This window comes from Nipponia nippon, unplaced genomic scaffold (assembly GCF_047370975.1).
Source record: "Nipponia nippon isolate SJK-2023a ecotype South Korea unplaced genomic scaffold, ASM4737097v1 scaffold_9, whole genome shotgun sequence".
NCBI lineage: Eukaryota > Metazoa > Chordata > Aves > Pelecaniformes > Threskiornithidae > Nipponia > Nipponia nippon.
Genome location: NW_028262413.1, coordinates 1,040,465 through 1,063,524, shown reverse-complemented (window position 1 = coordinate 1,063,524; position 23,060 = coordinate 1,040,465). Strand labels below are relative to the sequence as shown.

General features: G+C 36.1%; 1 protein-coding gene across 4 annotated transcripts in view; it reads left to right on the top strand.

Annotated features, from left to right (window-relative positions):
- ERC2 (ELKS/RAB6-interacting/CAST family member 2) overlaps positions 1-23,060 on the top strand; it is a 531,140-nt gene that overhangs the window by 274,634 nt on the left and 233,446 nt on the right. For all 4 annotated transcript variants that reach the window (XM_087745272.1, XM_087745274.1, XM_087745271.1 and 1 more), the window contains one exon: positions 21,932-22,092. In XM_087745272.1, coding sequence (XP_087601398.1) covers positions 21,932-22,092 — 161 coding nt within the window. The remainder of the gene's footprint in view (positions 1-21,931; positions 22,093-23,060) is intronic.

Here is a 23,060-nt window from a genome sequence, read left to right as displayed (position 1 = left end):
CAGGGATTCTGATTACCCAGCTGTATCCCTACTGCAAAGCACTGTTATCAGTTGTGTAATGAAACCCTATCATGGGAACTTTGACCTATCTGCTAGACATGTGGCTCAAGAGTCGCAGTCTGGAAACTCGTTTTGCATACAGCCAAAATGTGGCTTAGGATAAAAAAGATAAGCAGGTGTAAGTCTTGACAAGTATTTATATAAAGACAGTAAAAAAACCCAACTCAAACAAGGAAACTTGTATAACTGAAGAACTAAGCATCTCCTTCTCTTAGCAACTTGAATTTAAACTTGAGCTAAGTCTGATTCCATTAAAATAATCCCATTAAAATGAAAGGACATCCCAGTGATTTCATTGGCCCTTCAATTACACAGAACAGAAATAATAATGAATTAATATTTTCTAATACCTAGAAAACATGTTTACAGGAAAAATCATCTGGTGACAAAACAAGCAGCAGTTAACTGACAACTCTAGAAGGAATGGTAGGCTTTAATACAACATTTGGGTGGAATCTGCACAGATGGAATTGTTGAGAATTTTTTTTGTAGTCTTTAAGAAAGGTGGAGTTAATGTTTTAATGACATTTAGGGGAACAGTGGTTCCCAGAATGACCCCCAAGACTGAAAAGATGAACCATTTCTTTTTGCGGCCATAAAACTGATACTGGTTGAAGGCAGTGAAATTATCAGGCAAAAGCTGAAAATGTGAAAAGGAACTGGAATACATAGCGAATGATGTTCTTGGGCTGCAAAAGTCAGATGGATGCACATGGTACTGCCATGGCTCAGAACTTTTGAGTCGTTCAATGCATGAATAATATTTAAGTAAGGAGGATGTACTTTAACTGCTGCACAGGTATATAGAGTCAATTGCTCAGTTACTTAGGACTTAGGTACTAGATGATTAATATAATAAGTTTGAGACCCCTGGTTTACATCCTTTTGCATACCACCAGTTAGTTCTGTACTTTCTAAAACACTATAGAAATATGTACGAGAATGTTTTAGAATATCTGGGACGGCAGGAAAAAGCTAAAAATATTATGCTTGGATCTTTCTAAGAGTCTGTGAAAGACATTTATTTTTTATAGAGGTTTTAATTTATTTTTTTTACTTCTAAATCTGAACAAAAGCCTTAAACTGTTGTACTTGGAGAATAATTTGTATGATTTTCTCTGTTTCCCTCCCACCCCCATGCTACAACAGCATATCCTGAACGTGAAAACAACTTCATGATGTAAGTCACTGATTGCTTGTAAAAGCCCAGAATAAATTCTGGACATCAAGGCCTATCATCCAGCCAGCTGGTGTCTTACTTTCCGAGGAAAGAATCCAAAATGGCAGCTCAAATGACTTTGTTTCATGAGCCATCTGAACTGTGGTGCAGTGTCTTTGGAGACAAATGGTTTCCTGTGATTTTTCGTGTGATTGTTACACTTCACTAAGTGATTATGAATGTAATTATATGGTGTATATATACATTTTAAATTCCAGTCTTGTTAAGGAAAAATGTGCATGCATTAGTGTAACACATGGTGATTTACAGTAGGGCACTTCTATCCACACTGTATACCAGAGGACCAAGAATATCTGTCAGTTCTTATCTATCTACACACAGCTGTATTTAAGCAACTAATACACATTTCTATAAACAATTTATAGACAAAGTTGGCCACTGAGAAGTAAAGTTTTCCTGAAGGGTAGGAGACGTCATTCTTTAGTTTAGTGGGGAGATCACAAATGTCCGGCTCCTGTTGTGCCTTTTGGTGTTCAGTACTAACCATTTTACTCTCCATACTTGTGTAGTCCTTTTCAATTTATAATATATTTTGTCCTTTTCTAAATATTTATTTCATTTTCATGAAACAGAGAAGTGGGTTTAGTACTTTTATTCTAGTTACTATTGTTAACTCTTTGATAGACTTTCTTGATGTTAAGTAGAAACATAGAGGAATTTCACTTACGTTTCTTTTTCTGTTTTGGAATCCTTAGCTGATTAAGAACCGTAGTGGTCTCACCAAGATTGATTTCTTCCCTCTATGCAAAAGAATGAATGAGAATTTTCTTCCAGATATGAATCTTTCTGCATTTCTGTAAGCATGTTTCACTTTGAGGTGTGGGGTTTTTTGTTGTGTGGCGTTTGTTTTTTTTTTTTTTTTTTTTTTTTTAAATCTGGTTCCATGTAAGGTTATACATTACATTACTAATGTTCCAAGGCTGAATTAGTGTAACCTATGTGACATACCTGACTGGTTTTTAGATATTTCCCCATAATGAATATTAGACTCTGAGCTATGTACAGCAGCAGCTTTAATTACATGTCTGCAGTTTTTGTGATTGGTCCCTGCAGGCTGGGAACTAGTTCTGTAATTCTGCGTCACAGCTACCCTCTGTGGGTGTTGTTATAATAATGATGCCTTCCTGGTGAATTGACAATGAGTTGGTGGCAGCAGCGTTTTCAAAGAAGGAAGCACCAGCCTTGACATTGTTCCTTTCCTTCTTTCATGCAACTCAAACGTGTTAATCTTTGCAGTATAAGAACTGACACACTGGATCAGATAAGAGATACATCTATATGACTTTTTTGTCCTGGTCAGCAGAAAAAAAAACTTGAAGTAGAATAATACAAGAATTAGGGCATGAAAAAATGAGAATAGGCAGAGTGTTTTTTAAGCTGGAAATAGCATATATATTGTCATGTTTAGACGCCGTATAACTTATAATCAATGAAGTGTTTAAAACTTTTTGGCACTCATTTTGGGGCTGAGAATTACCCCACATCCTCGAGCTGTGCAATTTAACAGGTCATATTAAGAGTTTTTCCTTTTTAGGTGTTTTTTAAGCCCATTGCCTAGTAATGTCCTTAGGTGCCCATATTCTTCAGCTGTGAGAAGCAGTGAACAATAGTTCCTAGTTCACCTTCTCTATAGCATTTATGGTCTCTCGCTTCTTTTTCAATGGTGCATTTTCCAAGCTGAAAAGTCCTGCTAGAGAAAGTCTGCCTTTTCTCACAGCAGATAGTTCTGTTTGTCTGTCTTAACTGGGAGAGAAGGTTCTTTTCAAATGATTTTTGGCAGGTCTGGAATGTTTTGTCTAGCAATTCTTTTGTATATTTTGTGCTAGAAAATAAGATAAACAGGTTTTACATGTATTTTAAATTAAAATATCATAAACAAACAGGGCTGGAAAGGATGTGACAGTATCTTCTAGTGCATCCATAGTACTAAGTGGCTATCAATTATAGCACTGTTATTTTTGAGAGAAGTTTGTCTAGCTTGTTCTTAGTGACCTTTGTAATAACCTTGTTCATAATTCATTGTCCACAGGTATTAAAACATTTCTCTAATATCTTAACTCAGTCTCTTTTTCTGTAATTTCAGGCAGTTATTTCTTGTCTTATCCACACTGAACATAGTGAACTGATTTTTTTTTTTTTTCCTCCTTCTTTGTGACGGCCTGTATCTGAAAATGCATATTATGTTCCTTAGTTTCTGTTCTTGAAGTTGATAGACCCTAATTCTTTCAATTTTACCATGGAGTTTGTTTTCTAGTCTTCTTATTGTCCTTGTTGCTTTTCTTTGTAGTCTCTCCAGTTTGTTCACATATTTGAGTGGATAAAATTGGATCCAGTTCTCCTGTTGAGATCTTGCCAGCGCCAAAGAAAACAGAAGGATTACTACTGTATATACAGCTTTCCATAGTGTGTTTTTTGCAACAACATGACACTGTTGACTTGTCACCTTAGTGTCTTGTTCCTTTTCTTTAGTAGAAAAAGACAACTTCTTAATCAGTTATTTCTCTTCCTGGATTTGTGGAGTTGATTAATTCTGCTGAAGTGTATGACCTTGCTTTTCTCCCTATCACATATCATAATTTTTTTTCCAGTTCAGTTCTCGGGTTTGGCAAGATGTCTTAAAGTTACGTTTTTGTTTTTCCATACTAATGCCTTCTGCAAATTTGTAGTCTTAGTATTTGGGGTTATTAATAAAAGAACTGAATATCATATGGCCCTGCAAAATCCAATTTTTTTAAACATCCTTCTAGTTTAACGGTGAATTGTTGGTGGCTCACTACAGTTTCCCAACTCGTTTGGCGTTACTTTCATTTGGATCATATTTTTCTTCAGCTTGCTTATGTGAATATCTTGAGATATGATACCAAATATGATTACTACTCTTGTCCTTGAAGAAAGCCAATTACTCTGTCATGTGAAAAAAATTTGATTCGTTTGATATAACTTCTTGGGAAGTCCATTGATTCTTCTAGGTGTTTACAAACAGTCTGAAGCAGATTACTTGTTCCAGTAAGTCTCAGAATCAAAACTGACTTACCTATAATTCTCCAATCTTCCTTTTTTCTGTTAAGATCAAAATTATATTTGTCATTCCCTAGTTTTTTGGTATCACAACCGTTTCCCAAGGGTTCTCAAAACCACTTTTGTTTTCAACAGCACTGACATTTTAACAGCCATTTTTATTCCTAGGGCAAAATTCACTATAACTAGCTAACAATAAAATATCCTAGTATTCTGTTACCTGTTGTTCCCCCCGCTGCTAACACCAAGATGTTTCCTTCCCCCCTTTAGTGCTAATTGTACTAGCTATTTCATCAGTGCTACCCTTAGGTAAAGAGTGATGTAGAAGAGCATCAGCCTTTTGGTGGTCTTGGCATAATCATTTAATAAATGTACAGATGTGTCAAAGAGAGTAAGCTTAATAGCGTTAAGCCTCTTTCAGTATAGCTTTAGTCATTTTGTTTGTACGTAAGTTTATTTATGACATTATTTTAAAAGTTTGTAAATGAAAGGGATAATGCTGTCTCATCTAGTACAAAATGCTTGGACATTAAAGTCAATAGTATAGTAGAGAAGGCATTTTGTAATTATTATTGTTAAAGATCCCAGTGGGGTTTGATATCTACCAGCATCCAGTAACTTTAGCACAGACAGGTGGTAAAGGATGAGGGAAATATAGTTGTAGCCTCAGGCAGATACTCGGCTCATGCAGCTGTTTCATGCATTCTGGCAACATGACTCAGTTAAAATCAAATAACATTCCTTATGCCAATATTTCTTACCTGCATATGAAACCAGTTGTCTTTCATTTTGCAAAAACATGATAATTCAAAGAGCATTAAAAAATGTACTGTTTCTCACACAGAATTTATATCTTGCAGCTGCACACTAATCTAAGTGAAATGGAGTAGAGTTTCACTTTATCAGCCAATCATAACTTTAAACTGTTTTTACAATTCATCGTACAGTTTTTAAAGCCAGATTTAAGTCTGTATATGAAAAATAGTCTACTTGATGTATGAAACCATAGATTAGTCAATATGTATTTAAAGAAGTGCTTCAGTAACAACAGAAAAATGACTTCAGAGAATTTACGGACTAAACTCTGAATGATACACATGGAATGCAAGTGTTATGCCATCAGTACAGTTAGGACTACATGTGAAAGGAGTAGCTGAAAAATATAGTTAAATTGCTCAAATAATCTCTGATCCTGGTACACTCTTACAGCTCTCATATTTAGTGTATTAGTCTGTCCCATATCCTAGCTGCTTGTTAGCCTTTTTATTTCTGAGAGCAAATATGCACCAGATGGAAGACAGAGTGGATCTGTTCTGTCTGGGTAAGGCTGAACCTGCTTCTTATTTCCTTAGATGGGATCATGGAAGAAGATGAACAATTAAATTCCTAATTGTGAGTAGGTGTGCTGTGTGAAGATGCTAGGAGGTTATCTTTGTCCTCCCAAGACACTGCTGAGAATTCAATTGTGTCTCTATTGGGAAAGCCACATCTTGGTTCCTAAGCCCTATTGAATCCCCTCTTAGGGATTATTAGAATTAAAGAATTAAAGAATTATTACTTCCTTATATTAGGAGGAAAGGAGGAAAATCATCATAATGTGCGTACTCAGCACTTTATGTCACATGCCAATGCTCAGGTGGTGGTTAGTATTCAGACTATGGCGTAGATTTGGGACTGAATTGTATAACCAGAGAAATGTTGCATACTTCATCTTCTCTATCTGAAAGTGTCAGGAGAATCATAAGATACTGATTTGGCGTTTTTGTCTAACTCGGATGAGAAATTTTTCTTGGGTCAAGATTGTGTTTTAACAGAAAGAAAAGGATTAGAAAAATTTCTGTTGCCAATAATTTAAAATTTTATCTTTCATACCCATATTATTTTTGACATATTTTTGGTTCTTCAGCAATCTTTTTATTCTGTGCAGGCTCAGATAAAATTGTTTTAGTATGTAAAAAGGGTTTTCTGTATTGTTAGAGGGTTTTGGTACTTCAGGAATTAGTCGTGGTTGTACAATAAAAGTTACAGAAGTGACTGCACGGGTGACTGTCATGATCTTCATTTACACAACACATTTAAATATACTCAAACTTAGGTATACTCTCATGTACTATTTTGCTAACAAACTCTTAAGTATGACTTAGAAAAGACAGCTCCTAGGAATAAAAAACTATTCCAGTTTTACGCCTACTCAGTCCTTTAAAATTCTGTGTACTATGCCAGATACATTTTTTTAATTGATGCCAGTTACGATATTTGTCTATTTTTGCTGTCATCAAGCTGTTAAACATATTACTATTCAGCATTTTTGTATGAATAACGCCTTTCCTATTTCACTCTTTTTTTAGAAGTGACTTCCTGCTATAACAATATTTTCTGGAAAAAAGTCAAGAATACTTTAATACCTTAAACAGGTTTTACAAGTTAACAATTCTGCTATAATTAGTCTTCAGGCTACCTCTGGCTCCATGGATTTAAAGCTATCAGAGTTTACTGTTTTGTGAAAAATATGTTTTACTTTGTTTGGACATGCTTGTCGTAAGTTTCTCAGTATATCATTATCCTATAAAACCTCCCACTGGCAGTGTCTGGAAGAAAAAAATATAGTGTAAACTACAGAAGACCTAATGGCAGCTTCCTGCCAACGTTCGTTCCTGAGTCAACAGCGTTTGTTTTTGTTTTTGCTTTTGTGAAAATATGTCACAATCTAGTCTTTCATATAAGTTTGCTAGTTTTATTTATCAGCCTAGTAGAGCATATATCCACATCTTCTACTTTCGCCTATTTTTTTCTCCTTTCCATTCCATGATATCGGTGTTTCTGGTCATACCACCAGTGAGTGTTTGCACACATAAATTATACACCTAAAAACACTCATCACTAGAAAATTTACTGCTTCTAATATCTTTCTCATGAACAGTTGTGTTTATTTCTGAGTTGACTTCTCTGGTAAAGACAGCAATGCTCTTAGCTTTGGTTCAGTTCTTTGTTTTTTCAACACTCTCATTTTAGATATTACAGTGTATTTGGGACCATGTGTGCTTTTAACCATAAGCCTCTGCTGGGAATATTAAAATGGTTTTAGTTTATAAATGCAACTCTGAGTAAAAATAATAGTAGATTGCTATCTGTATTAACTATACTGCTACCCTGCTGAAGCCAAGGGCAGTACATGGGAGCAGAATATATCCTCCTGAAAGAGGATATAATTGGCTTTTCTTTTTTCTCTTTGAAACCCTATTTGGAGAAGGTGGGGGACAGGGAGGAAGGTTGCTGTCCTTTAAGATAAGGAGCTTGAATCTTCTTTCCTGTGTCCAGGAAGCTTATGTTATTTGGTTTGGGAAATCTTTTATCTTCTGGGCCTCTTCTTGGCAGCTTAACTACTACCTCTGCTTAACTACTAACTCCACTTAACTAAGGTAAAGGAGAGACATACTACCGATACTGTTGAAAAGTAGATGCTCTTTTCTCTTTTTTTTTTTTTTTAAACAAACAAACAAAAACAAACCAAAGCTTCTTTCAACATTCTTTGCCAGTACTTTGGGGTTTTTTGAATATGAAATACGTGGTGCTTTTGTAGTATTACAACAGCATACTAAGTTAATAGTTGTTGTTATTTTTATTATCATATATTACTGTGCATTTATAGCAATGAGGGTTATTCTTTTGTAATGGCTAATTTTCTCTCCTCTTGAGGTGGAATGTTGTATAGCATTACATGAAGTACCATGAGATACACCTCAGATTAAACTATATTCATAATGCAATACAGTAGGATACCAGTTATTCAAACAACTTCTATGATGCTAAATTTGTCGGGGTGACTCTGAGTTTGTATCGTGAGGAGTCACTGTCAGACAGGAAGACATGTACAGCAGGGACGTTTGGATATCCAGGATCATACTGTGAGTATTTAGGTTTTTTGTTGACCAAATCCATTATATGTAGAAAGGCTATATTTCTTTTTTGTTCATTTATAGAAAGCCTCTTTAATATTATACTATCACATGAAGTTACTGAACAGATATTGTATTATAAGCCATTACTTTTGATCTTGTCATGAACAGTAGATTTTAGATAAGTGGCACCAGCACAAAAAGGACCCCACACTGAAAAAGCCAACTTACAAGAGAATTGTTGAGCTCTAATTTTTAATAATAATTTTATTTACTCATTGTAAACAGTGTTTCTTAAAAGGAAAAAAAGCAAACCCTTAACTTTTAAGTGCCCAGCTCTCTTCGTAGATAAGAAAATATTCAAAGCACATCTTGTATGTATTTGCTTACCACTGTTGTCTAATTTTTGTGTCTTTTGTCGTTGTTAGCCCAAGGAAAATGGACAGATATGATGATTTTGTATACCAATGATATGTTATTTCATTTCATTTTATTTTTTTACTACCCTTGAAACACTGTTCTTCTCAGTATCCCTTATACCAGTCAAGATCAAGAAAAATCCAACGTTCAATAAAAAGTGCCTGCAATTGTCTAAGCTGTGTTGCCTAAATGAAGGAGAATTATTGAAATCTCCTACAGTCTATGTGGAGATTTTGCTTTGTAGAGGTGTTTCCTGTGGAATTCATCTTAGGGGAAGAAATTTATATGTCACCTATGTGCATATGTGTGTGCTCACTGAAGTGACTTTCAAGGTCTTATGTATGCACCAAGAAACTGGAGAAATTAGATATTTGGGAATGGAAATTGGTGGTCTTCCAGGCAATATTGGATCTAAAAGTGCTAAATCCTTTAATAAATAAACCTTGATTCAGCCTGGAATGTCTTGGCTTGATCTTAAAGGTGATATTATGAAGGACTTCTAGCTGTTGACTAGCCTCAGAGATAATTATCTGCACATTCCAATCTCATTCTGCCATCAGCAGTGCCTGAGGTCTAAATGGAGCAAATGTTATTTCCCCTAGAAGTATATTATATTTAGACTATCTTCATTCCCAAACATTTCAAAAAATATTTGCATCTGACTGGAAACACGAAGAATAAAATAATTAAATAACTATATAACCTGCTTCTTAGAGTCCTGTGTGTTTAACACAGGAGTCATAATATCAGCCATTGTAGGCAGTTTTCTAACTATGTCATCGTATGATGTGAGCACACAGTTATATTGTTGGTGTTACTATTTTCGTTAGGCTGTGGATGAAAGAATAAGTTTTTCTTTGCTGAACATTTTGGAGGTAAGCTCTCTTAAGACACATCAGTACAATGTTGAGGATTTTTCTCATAATACAGATCAGATGCTCAATAAATTTCATTTACTGTATCATGTACTGGAGCTAATTTGAGAGACTGAATAGCCCACCTGAAACAGTATATATGTAACCTAAGCATTAGAGAGTCATGTTTCTGTATCAAGCACCTTGAAATGGTTGGAAATGCAGTTCTGCCTTAAAAAACTGCCTACTTAATTCATAGTACATAACTGCTTATTTAATACATTATAAAGCTAAGAATTTTTTTGTTTGTTTCATAAGTTTCACCTGCACAAATAAAATAGAAGTTTTATTCTTTAAAGGACTTAACTGCTGGATATAGCAGAGACTTCCATAGTAAAGTTTGTCTGGGGGACAAAGCCTGTACAAAGTTGAGGAAGAAAGCAAGCATTAATTTATAACATGCTGTGTAAATATGTACGTTTGTAAACGCACTCTAATGTAATTTTAATGTATCCTCACATGTGGGATTCTGTGTTCCTTGAACAGGGACTCTAGATCTTAAAAAATACTTCAGATGTACAACTTGATGTGGATATAGTCATCTCTGTCCTCTAAAACCAAACCTGTCTTTGGATGACAGGGACTTAAGAGTAGTAAAAGATATGTCCTGACGAGAACTGTTACACGGAATATGAACAGTGGCAAGGGTGTTAGTTTACATGAAAGGTCAAGCAGATCCAAAATACAGTTCTCATCAAGGCCAGTTTAAGCCTCCCAGCTGTAAGTTTTGCAAGTCCTGTCACTTAGCTTGTCTTCTTAATGCCCATATTTTTTGCCTCAAAATAAAGTGAATAATATCAACTTGTAGATCTGCATGTCTTCTGTTTATATTCTCCTGCATTTTGCTTCATGTGGGAAGAGGCTTGAGAGACTAAGAAGGAAAACAAACTTTTAGCTGAGGAATAAAAGGCAGCTTATGTTAATTAAAGATTCTGTTACTGCTTTTCCTTTTTTCATCTGGTGAGAAATATTATTGTTCTCATCAAACTTTGCCTAATGTATTTTGCCTAAAAAAGTATTTACAGCTGCATAAAACTTAGGCTTTTATATGAGTGTCCATTGCTTTAGTATCTAAATAATGTTCATACAAGAGCAGTTACAATAGCAAAATCGTCGGTAAATTCCACAGAGCAATTATTATGGTTGCCCAGTTCAGGCAAAGGCTTTGTAGTATGATTTCTCTTAGTTTTCTTATTATAACCTGATTATTACTTTATACAGAAACTTCCTTCATACTACCTGTAAATAGAATTCCTGCATCTACTGAGGCTGCCTTTCATGAGGATTCCTGTTGTAATGTAATGTGAAGTGCAATTTAGGATGCATGAAAGCTCTACCTAAATGTTGACAGCTGCTGTTCTTTGATATTTATTCTAGCAGATGGCAAAACCTGTTGTAATCACTAAATGAGAAAAGCTGCCTTACCCTAGTTGTTGAGCATATAACCCACAAAAAGGCTGAGCAGTAACTACTTGGTAATAGTTGGGAAATCAATTAACTTCTGTAGGGAAGATCTGTTAGAATATTGCAACTGTCACATCTTTGGGCTGAGAAGATAAAAAGGCAAAGACATTTAGTTTAGTGACTACTGAGCAGAATTTGGACCTGGAGTACTCCCAAGAACAACATTGAGAAATGTTCCAATATGACCTAGACCAGCAGGTTGGGAAGATGAAGTGGAAGAGGGAGAGTTGGTTTAGCAAATTCTGGGGGCTTGCTAAAGAGGCAGCTCTATGATATTTATTCCATCAGAGGCCAAAAGGGAGTAGCATGGACATAGAAAATTGAATTGCAGAGCACTGTAGCGGGGGAGCACTTGTGGACAGTTACGAGAGGGAAGAAGCAACTGAATTCACGGAACGCAGAGTGAAGCACCATTTTCTGCTGCCTTTTTCTATTATTTTCTTGTACCCGGTAGATGTTGGGATAGCATAAGTACTCTGGAATAGTATAGTGATAAGGCAAATAGGGGTGTAAGTATTATGATCTTCTCCACCTCCCCTTTTTCAGTCTAGCGAAACAAAATCTATCACTCGGTAGAAATGCATTGCCAGATGCATGAGGGGAGACAAACAAAAAGTCTAGGTGCTGGAACTTTGAGTTACAGTATTTGCATTTTTATACTTGGGCCAAACTCTCACAAACTGATGTGACAGAACTGAAGTCTTTGTTTTTGTTGTAGGTGATGCAATAGTTTAAGTGACAGCTCTTTTGCTTCATCTGGGCATCCTCACTAAACCTTGTTTCGGTTCAGTGTTAGTCAGACGATGTGGTTTTGTTGCTTGGAAAAGAGCAAGTTCTGTAATTCAGCATTTTTTTTCCCAATAATGTTTTTATTCATCGTTAACTGCTGCTGTATTTCACAAAGGGATGGAGATGATTTTTTCAGGAGCTAACCTGGAATAAAACCATTGTTATAAAGTCTCTTTACTTCCTCTTCCTTCCTTCGGATAGTGATTGAGGAAAATTTTTTTGCATTTTTTTCAGAAGGAAACTGCAAAATTCTTGGGCTGTCTTCCTGCCCCTGTCAGTGTTCTCTCCTCCACCTGGTTTTCTTCTCCTATCTCTGTAATCATACAAGCCATTCCTACAGAGTTTCTTTTCTGCATACCCTCTGTGTATAATTCTGCACATTCTGTATCTTTGCAACTTTGCTCTGCAGCATTGCCTGCTGTCTGTGCAATTATGTGTAAGGATCTGTTTAGTTGCTGCATAGTTTCTTCCTGAGCTAGTGTGCCTGCAGCAGTGCAGAGGCATCTGGGGGCTTCTGCGAAGTGCCGGCAGCCCTGCTCTCGGAGGCAACAGGCTGTGCAACCGCCCTCACATCTGGCTCCCTTTTTGCACAAGCAGTATTTCCTGAGACTGTTGTTCAGTTTGGCATCCTGCTCCTCCAGCACTGCTTCTTCCTTCCACAGGGAATTTCTCTCTAGCGTGTTGATTGAGGGGAGGCACTGTGATCTGTGACGGATTTATCCAGTAAGCTTATTACTGTGTAGTAGGTGTGGGGATAGTCTCATGAACAGGGAGCTACTATTTGAGCAAGGTTTCTATTTAGTGCTCTGAAAATTTGACATGCTGATTGTAAACTGCCTTCATGGAGGAATTCCTGCTGACAAATTCTGGGTCGATATTTTTACTCCATCATGTGATCATTCCTAGCTTATCATGTGTTAGTAATGGAGTCCAGTTGTCAGACATTTTGTTGTCCCCCGCAGGCCTCCCCTGACTGTCCTATGGGCTGTCCTTTCCTGGGCAGACTCATAAGCACTTCAGTTCTGTTCCTATTGACTGGTCTCCTCCTGAAGTGACCCTCCAAAGCAGTTTTTAATTATTATTTTTGTGAGAAAGATTTCCTTCTAAGGAACCCTTTTTCCCCAGAAAAGTACCAGAAATGACACAAAATATGACCGTTATTTTTAGGGCTTAAGTGCAGCTTATTTGACCTATGACAGAGCACATATTGGTAAACTTGTGTTGCTCATGTTCGTACCATGTCTGAAACAATTAACTTAGTCGACTGTCTGTAGTCCTGCTCCACATGTTCTCCTGTACTTCACCCCTGGCTCTGCATAAATTTGAGTAGGGATGTAACTACCGATTGCTATACCAAGTATTAAAGTTTTTCTTGGTAAGAGTGATCTGCCAAGGGGTGTGCCGGAGCCAAAACTTGGCTCTTAAATGTACGGACATGCCATGACTTTTCTTAAGGTTATTTATATAGTTGATATTGCATTATATACAATAGGAATTAATTTTAGTTTTTAAGCATGTAGCATGTCCGTGCCACTGTGACTTTTGTAGGTGTCCCAAGCCAATAAAATATTGCATAAATAATTTTATATTAAAAATGCCATAGAATTAAATAAACAGGGAAAGATTATCTGCATTAAAAGCACAGATACAGCTTCCTTGGGCATTCAGTACTCACATGAACACTATGTAAAAAAGTCAAAGTACTAAAGAGGGTATCAAATTTCTTTGCAGGTATAGTATATATAGTATATAGTATAACCTATACCTTGTTAACAGTTGCGTGAATCTATTTATCTTGCTGCATATTAATATTGGTTAGCTTGTGTCAAAACTAGATAGGAAACTATATTTTCTGAGATTTCTCATGTAAAACTATTCAAATATTTTCATGCAATAACGTTTTTCACTTTACTTGCTATTTCACAATACACAAGCACATTGTAGTGTGTGGAGAAACTCTTGTATACATAAACTACCTGTTTGCAGTAAGACTTTACACATACCATGTGAATCTCTTCTGCCTTTGGAAATATTCAAAGGAAGAACCATTTCTAACTTTAATAATATATTGCGATTATGGATTAAAAGCAGTGGGGAAGTAGCTTTGTGCAGTGTAACCGAACAAGTGTGCTAAGAATCAACTTTTGGCAAGAAAACTCCCAGTTTGCCCTCTCTCCCTGAAGTTGACCTGGTGGATGAAATAGTAGATGTGTGTATGATTCTAGGCATGCCTTCTCCAAAGATCAACATTTGTACACACTTTAGTCACCTTTTATACGCCGTGCTATTGACATTAACCAGAGAGGCCAGTCTGACAGCGCTGTACTTTAACACCAGCTAAAGAGTTGCTCTGCTTGACTTGCATGGTTTATCTAAAAAGACTCAACACTGAAATCAGACAGTGGAATTGTTTTCAGTCTATAAGCATTGTCTTCTAGATACAATATCCTGTAGGGCAATCGAGTGTCCTGCTGAAATCAGCATATGTTCAGTAACTAATTCAATTACATATTTTTTTATATATTTCTGAAAACATTAGGTTGAGCTCTGTAATTTATCAATATATTATATCTAAATCTGCTTTAATTTGCACGTCTATAAAACACTTTTAATGCTACTTTTGTAATTAGGTTTGCACAGTATCAGACAAGTGTAAGTTAGAGCAGAACTGAGGCCAGCAGCCGTTTAAAACAATCACAGACTTGCTCAAATGAAGCTCAGTGGAAAAGGAGAAAAAAAACTAATGTCAGTGAAATAATTCATTTTCAAACTAAATGGGAAAAAAAAAAAGAAAAAGATGCTACTTTTTTGGTAAAAAGTGGAATTGCACAATTGTTCAGGTGCTTGGTCTTGTTTCTGTTACAGTGCACGTCTGGATGACTTCCAGAGTTGAATGAGGCCGACAGTGAGTCAGGCCTTGTCAGTGTGAAGTTTACCTTGGACAAAGAACATTTGTTGACTGATTCTTGCAACACTGTGAATGCTCTATCTTTATTGACATGGTCTAAGGTGTTTGGGTTTTTTTTTTCCTAATTTATATAGCATTGCAAAATCAGAATGTGATATTAATTACTCCATCATATAACTGTATTTTGCTGCTAGTGAAGGAGCTTTTATTTGGGGTAAAACATTCCAGCTGCATCTGCAATGAGTGTTCTGCCATTTTGCCCATCCTTTTCAGTTTTGCGGGAGGTCACATCCATGTTTTGACACTGGGTTGTCATACAGTGTTTTCTAGTTGAAACTAATTGAGAATATTATAACTGGAGACCAGTTGTGTTTCACAAGATGAAGTGTTTAAATAGATGTCAGTATTCCTGGGACCGCAGTGGAAGCATCATTTGCGTTTGCACTTGAGAATAGTTTTTGTTTTCATCTGTCTAGAAACATGACCCTAGAGAGGGTTAACCACAGAGGTTAACATTCTTTATAGCATCATTTTTGTTTTATTTAATTGGGAAAAAAAAATATAAAAAAACATTTTTGTTGTTGTTTTGGTTTGGCTTTTAAAACTGATTATTATTCTATTTAACTGATTATTACCAATATTTTCCAAATTTATTTAATTACAGTTTTTGATTATAGGTGAAATGACTACATTAATTGGAAGACCAGATAATGAATCCACATTCTTAATCCTTCTGCTTAGGATATGTGTTTCTTTTAATCTATGGGAATCTGCTAAATTCTAGAATATTTTTATGTAGAGATGGACATATGTCTCTATCATAACACCATGCTAATATAATTTAACATGACTGGTAGCCACCATGGGACAGCCAGCAAGGAAATAGTAAGGAAACTAAAGTACCTTCTTTCCCGGACTGTGGTCCCTACAAGCGTAGATGGGAAATATGTGCTATATCCATACTCTCTTCTTTATCTGAATAAAACTAAACCTCATGTATTATTAACATAGTACTTAGCAAAAGAATTAAAAATATTTTAAATCCTACTTAATGTAATAAAGTAATCTCAGTAATGTTTCCGAATTCAAATTCTGCAGCATGGCATCCCATTTGATAATTGTGCTGTTGTGTTCCTATGGAGACGGCAAGCCATTTCATGAGGCTTGCTGTTTCAGTGCTTCTGGTAATTTGTGTTATACTACCACTGCATTGCTGGTTGATATCATTGGGCCCTACTTGCCTAGTCTATTATGATTTAAAAAAACAAAACAAAACAAAAAAAAACCACCAAAAAAACCCCCGAAAAACCAAAAAACCCCACCAACTTGAAAATGAACTATTACCCTGAATTTTATAAACGTTCTGCTTAATTTTCTGTCAAATCCTTCACTTATGATGTTTATTTTAAAGCTTATACACATTCTAGAGTATGGTTACTTTTTTCTTCTCTGTCAATATCCAAAATTGTGGAGACAACATGTATCTAATTTCTTCATTTGGAAAGGTTGAGGAACATCAGCCTTCATAACTATACTGGTTTTGTTAGACCTGTTTCCTGGGTTTAAAAGCTGTGATGGAAGAAGTCAGAGGTGAGGAATTTGGCTATGGATGACAAATGGGATGGGAAGAGAGTGGAGGGGAGGGTGACAAAGAGTTTATTTCTGTCTTGCAAAGCTCAGTATGACACTTTATGTCTGTTTGCTTTTGTGAAAAACACCTTTGTAATGAAACTGTTCAGGCAGTTGTACACTGGCGAAATTCCCATTAGAAAGAGAAAGAAACAAGGTATTTACAAACCATATTGCAGGGCAGTGTTGGCAATTTTAACAGCAGGAGGTCCACATGACTTGTGTTGGACCTCCTGTAGGTGTGTAATTGAATGAATCATGAGATAGAGTGGGTCTCTGCGTGGCCAGCAGCCGCTGGTACGGGATCCTGGGATGCCTGGCACTGATCCTTCACTATGCAAAGCATAGGCAATCCATTACTGTAAGAAGCTGAAGTCTCCAGCCTGTGAGTCAGAAGAGCTGGTAAGTGGATATATGTGTGTTCAAATGCAGGTTTTTATCTGTTTCCCTCATCTCTGTGTGTGTGTGTTATCTGTGTCCTTTTAGTCCAGTGACAGAACAAATTTGTAGGAAAGCCACAAAGAGAAACTTCAAGGAATATAGTCTTTTCTGTTTTGCAATCTTGTGTTTAATCATAGGGAAAGAGCCCAAAATATAGTTGTTATTAAATTAATCTTCACAGAACTGGACATAACAAACTTATATAGTGTGTAACTTGGCCAAAAAAAAAAAAAAGCGTCTCCTTGAAAACAGCTGGGTGGATTTTTACACCGACTGACTTATAAAACTGCAGCTCACATAAACCCCTACTGGATGAAAGTAATAGTTTGTTAAACCTTTTTTTAAATGGTTAGTATTCTTGTATTAAAGAAAAGTGAAGAATCTATAAGTAGTAGGATTTATTTATTTTATTTTGCTATATAAAATTCATAAATGATTTGTGTTTACTAACACAAGATGAGGTTTTAAATTGAAGTAGGTATGCAGTTTTTGTGTAGCTATTGATACTTGAAAAAGTCAGTTAGGGAAATCCAAACCTCTTGTATTTATCACCAATATTGTTGCTAAAATGAAGTGCCTTTAAAGATAGTAATATTAATGATATTAACCTTGATTGCTGGAAAGTTGCCAGCTCTTTGTCATCCTGCAGAAATATGTTATACTTGAACTGAGAAAACATGCAATTGTCCCTCCCCCTCCTCATTCCCACAAACTGGAACAGTATTATATCAGCACGAGTTGTGCTGAGCCGAATCCAATCTGGAATTAAGAATGCTTCAGGGCATTTTTAATAAACTGTCATTCATTTGAACTCTAACCTTCTTTAATTTGCAGAATCTGGTAACACAGATGTATACTTCAGCCTCACTGATTTCTTTTTCTTTTCTTATCTTGGTGTGAAACGCTACTGATTGGACTTGAAAATGTGAGGCTGCAGAAGTAGAAAGTGTTCATTTAAGATAGACTTAAAACTAAGAAAGAATTGTAGTAGTTTAGTTTGCTGGTGTTCTGCCATTTTGAAATATAAACTTAATTCTAATACTGATTTTAATAAAATCCTTGGAAGTGCTGAGGCTAGTTAGGCTTTCTGAAAGTGTGAAAAAAAAAATCATGGCTTTTATTAGAAAATGCAAAAGAAAAAATGAGGCTGTTGTCTTGCAAAGGGGAAGAAAACCCAGTTAATAACGTATTCGGGGCATAGAGTACTTACTAGCAAAGAACTTTGTATTCCATGAGGTTCTCACAGTAAACTCTTTCAGCACATGAATTCTTAATAATTCTTTAGCCAGTCTCTAATCTGGCAGAGTTGGTGGTGAGAAGTAGTTAGACTAAGGGGGGGGGGGGAGGGGGGAACTGAGCAGGTGTTGGGGCACTACCTGCCCTGCCCGGCTGGGTCCCTCGGCAGCCTGGGGGAGCTGGGAGCTGTAGGCCTCAGCCTTCCCGAAAGGTGCCGCTGCAAGGCAGGGATGCTGCCGGGGAGACATCGGCCCGGCTTGCACAGTGACAATGCCTGCCCTAGCTTCAGCACCTGAAGGCATTTAAAATGCTGCTTGGATTTTAGAATGTGTTACTGATCAACAGCAATTACTTTGAGAGAATCTTCTGTATTATCTTTCTGTGTAAATAAAGGTCTTAAGGGTGCATGTGTGATGATTAAGGTAGAAGAGATGTTTCTGTTTGGGAGGAAAATGGCTGGATGAGATATTACAGGTAACAAATGTGGTCACAAACAAACTTTGTCTTGATCCTTTGTACAATAATAAGAAAAGTATGTAAATGTGCTACTTGGTCTTTATTGAAATGATACTTCAATAGAGGACTCAGTTCAATATCTGGAGAGTGGAAAAACTAAAAAGAAACTGGAAGGCAGAACCATACCAGTGCTTTGGAGAGGAAGGGACTCCTGGACGCACGTTATTCTCTAGATGAAGTGCCCCTAAATCCCGCAAAAGAAGCATTTGGCATAGGTCAGAAAGCTAAAATTTTGCACTAGTGGTACTGGATTTGTTTCCATTTCTTATAGTAGGACTAAGAGGTAGTAAATCAATATTAACCCTTAACTTTTTTTCTGCTATCATTTTAATTCAAATATCAAAGAAGAGAACATGGTCTTACATTAAGAATTTGGTTTAGGTTTACAATGTTGTTTTTTTCCCCCTAGACTTTTGTATCTAGATAATACTGCTTTCAATGTTTAATTTTCCATTGTAATATATTTGCTACAGCTATAGAACATACATGCTAAGCTGATTGTGTGTACAACTTCAGCGTTCACACATCTACATTTGATAGTAGTTGATTAAAAAAAAAAAAATTTTTTTCTGCTGCACGTGCCTGCCAGTTGAATTCTGCTGTAGGTGTTGGTGAGACAGTTAACTAGGAAAACAGACAGCTCTGAACTTGGGTCATATTCAAAAAATGAAGGAAGAACTAGCTGGCAAATATTGTGTTGAAAGTGTAAATGAAGGTATAACTTTCAAGTCTACACGTGTTAACGATTTGTGGCTTGAAAAAGTTTTCTTATTTAAATTTTTAATGTTTTTTCCCCTCTCTTTTAAACTTTGATCTCTTTTGTCTGGTAACATAAGAGTATGTTATTAATATACATTAACAAATCCACAGCTTTGTTTTCCATGTCTTTAGTTCCCTTAAATGTTTTAAAATGTAACTGATGTGATATATCGGAACTTAGGTGAGCATTCGTCAGTCAACAGGTTGGGTACTAAATTCAGCTGAACCTGTAGGAAAAGGAGGGCAATGATACTAAAGATACAGAAGTGCCGCTATTCTGCCTTTTTATGTTCTCGTCTGCCAAACAAAGCTGCAAGTGTGGAGGGACTTGGTGGTTAAAGATACTGTCTCAAAGCAGGAATCTGTATGAATGAATGACTTTGCAGTCTTGAATCCTTACTACTGTTTCCATTAATGTATGTCGCCTGAAATTAACTATAACAGGCTGGAGGCTCAGCAGAAACTATACGCAATTTTTAAAAACCACAAGGATGAGCCCAAGAAATAACCCAAGAAAACAGGGAGAAATATCATATTATGTTTTAGGAGTTGAGGCTTGTCCTTGTTGGAGACAGCATGGGTTTGTGTTCTTGAACTAAAACAGAAAATGAAGTATCTGGTGTTATATTAGAAATTGAGTATATTTTTAAAGAAATATGATCAGTCTCTCTCCTTCTGTGTGGTGGTTTGTTGTTTTGGGTTTTTTTTTTCCTCCGTCGGGATTTAAACGCAAATCCAACTTTTTAATTTTTTTTTTATTTCCCTCAAGTGTATTTTCTCTTTGCTGCTTCTCCTGTGAAAGTTCACTAGATAGTAATTTTACAGAGGTATCTAAAGCCTTCATCGATCTCTATTGTTTGCTTTAGTGGAATCTTGCACCTGCACAGACTCTACCGCATAATTTGCACTCCTTGCTATTTCATTTCTATCAGTATTACACTGGTTTTCCTTTCTGAGTGCAAGGTTGAACATCAGTAGTTTCAATACTACTGGTAATTCTGACTCTGCATTCATGAAATATAACTTCTTACACACTGAAGGGTATCAGACGTGTTCTAGTATTGTATTGATCTTATTAGAGTTTTTATAAAGATGCAGATGCAGCTGGTGTAGAAGGAGTGAGTAATCAGTGTGAGTACTCTTCATAATTTGATGAAGACTGTATTATTCATTGTGCTTTATTGAACCTGTTTATAGGAGGCAATGTGTGTTCAAACTGAAACAAAAGTATGTGGCTTATGAACACTGATTGCATGCTAGTAGGATTTAGATAACAACAACAATTAAGCATGAACTTGGGAGAAAACATCTTGTTTTCTCTGTAGACACACTGGTTATATGAGCACGGTGGCATAGTGTCAGACTTTTCAATACACCAGCAAAAGTGAACACTTGTCAATGACTTGCATAATATGAACAACTGGAATATATCCTCTCTCCCATTTCATTTTATTTAGATGTTCTTCCCGAAGCATTGGCTAATTTATAAAATGTTAATATTTGGACAAAGGAGGTGAGAAAGAAAATACAGGAAATAGGACATTTCATTATTTAAATCATTATATCTCATAAAAACAAACTAAATCTGCTTTCTACTTGCAGCTCTTAATGTAAACTGTATCATTTGAATAGGGGGAAATCATACCGGTGTCGTGGTTACCAGAGCCTATTCGTGACCCTCTCGTTCTGTGAATATAATGATTCACCGCACAAGCAGATTTTCTGCTGCCAGACAGGTGTCATATGTAGCCTCCATTCTTTAGTGTGTTCTTTAAATAATGTCATAGACCATGTCATACACTTTTTTTACTTCTGAATTTTGTTTTCTGAAAAGGTGAAGGTATTCTGAATTCTTGCAATAAGCAATTTATCCTACATCCAGTTGACATTTACCAATGTTACAGAAAAGAGTGGGATCACCGCAACTTTCCTATATTTCATACTTCAGAGATTCTCACAGTTGTCATGAGGAAAATAACTTTGTTGTTATTAGAGCAGTAACAGGCATTTAAAGTTCAGAATCGTAAAATAATTTGGGTTAGAAGGGACACTAGAGGCAATGCAGTCTAAACCCGTGCTCAAAGCAGGGATAACTTGGAAGTCGGATCAGATTCTCCAGGCTTCATTCAGTCAAGATCTGAAAATACCCAAGGACTGGAGAGTCTGCAGCTTCCCTGGGCAACCTGTTCTGCATAGAAGGGTGTGCATTTTTTGCTGAAAAATACGTGGATTATCATGACCTGTTTTTATCTATATCTGCATCTAAAATTTCTGAAATTACTGTTATGATGAGTTACCATGACCCTGAATTTCAATAAGATAAATGATGCAGAAAATATTTATAAATTGTGTCTGTATGTGGCAGTGGCCCAGGTTAAGTAGATTTCTGGCAATCTGTGTTAGTTCTGTTTTGTATAAATGTTGCTTATTTCTTGATGGATTCATGGAAACATTAAGATTTTTCGGTATTTAAAGACTACTTTTGTTGTTAGTTTTTAAAACAGTTAAGACAGGAATGGATTTGAACAGCCATTTACTTGAAATAATTCCTTTAGCGTGGGGTGGTTTTTTGCTGGATTTATAGAGATTTGAGATTTACTTACTGTAAAGAATATAGAGCTTAAAAAGTTCTCTCTCTTAGGTAGAAGAGCTGATGAATGCACTGGAAAAGACTAGACAAGAATTAGATGCTACCAAAGCCCGTCTTGCCTCAACACAGCAGTCTTTGGCTGAAAAAGAAGCACATCTGGCTAACCTGAGAATAGAGCGAAGAAAACAGCTTGAAGAAATTCTAGAAATGAAGTAAGTACATTGATTTTTCTAATTTCTAGAAAAATTAAAATTAATGCTTTCTTGCCATAAGAGAAGGGGTTTTTAAGTCTGAATCTAAGGGCTTCTAATAGCTGTAAGACTGTTAAATTCCTTTTAAAATAGGGGAATGCAAAAGTCTTCATTTTAGAAGTACTCAACAATTGACATGAGAAGAATTTTTTTTAAATCTGTCCTTTGTTGCATGCAAATAAAACATCAGCACAGTGTAACTTCCATGAGAAAGTGAGGGTCTAAAGGCCCATCTTTTGGTGGGAATTCTACGTTGGAGTTTTTGTTACTGTCAAATTCAAGGAGAGGGGTTTATTAACTTTATATGGATGGTGCAAAGTTTATTGCATTGAATTGGTTAAAAAACCACGCAAACTCAAAACAACAAAAACCTATTTGCATACACATTATTGCTACGTATAAGCGTACAGAACTGAAATGGGAAGATAGAACTATAATTTAAATCTAACTTCCTACCCACAGTAAGGGTAAATATCTGTAATTTTGGGATGTTAAAGCTCTGACATGATCTTTAAAAAAAAAAAAAGTGAACCTGTTGTGACTTGGCTAGGCTGGTAAGGGTGTAGTTGACATTCAACAAAGAAAATTCACAGTTGTAATTTCGAAACTGTTTTATTGAGGAAGGAAAAAAACCCCACCAACCCAAAACACTCCAGCCATATATAACTTCAGCTAAGTTGTTGTAGATATCCTTACATTTTAAAGGAAAGTAAATAATCAGAAAAAATTATTTTAATACTGTTGTTGTAAATAAGACAAAGTGGAAATGGAGTTGTATGCTTACTGGAGCTTTATAAAAGCAGGTTTTAAGAGTGGCTGCCATGAAATACAGGTGCAGAAATACTATAATGTAAGCATGAAAGTTTCCAGTGAAATCCAAAGAACTTCTGCTTTTGACTTTAATGAGGTCTATATCTATACAGAAAAAT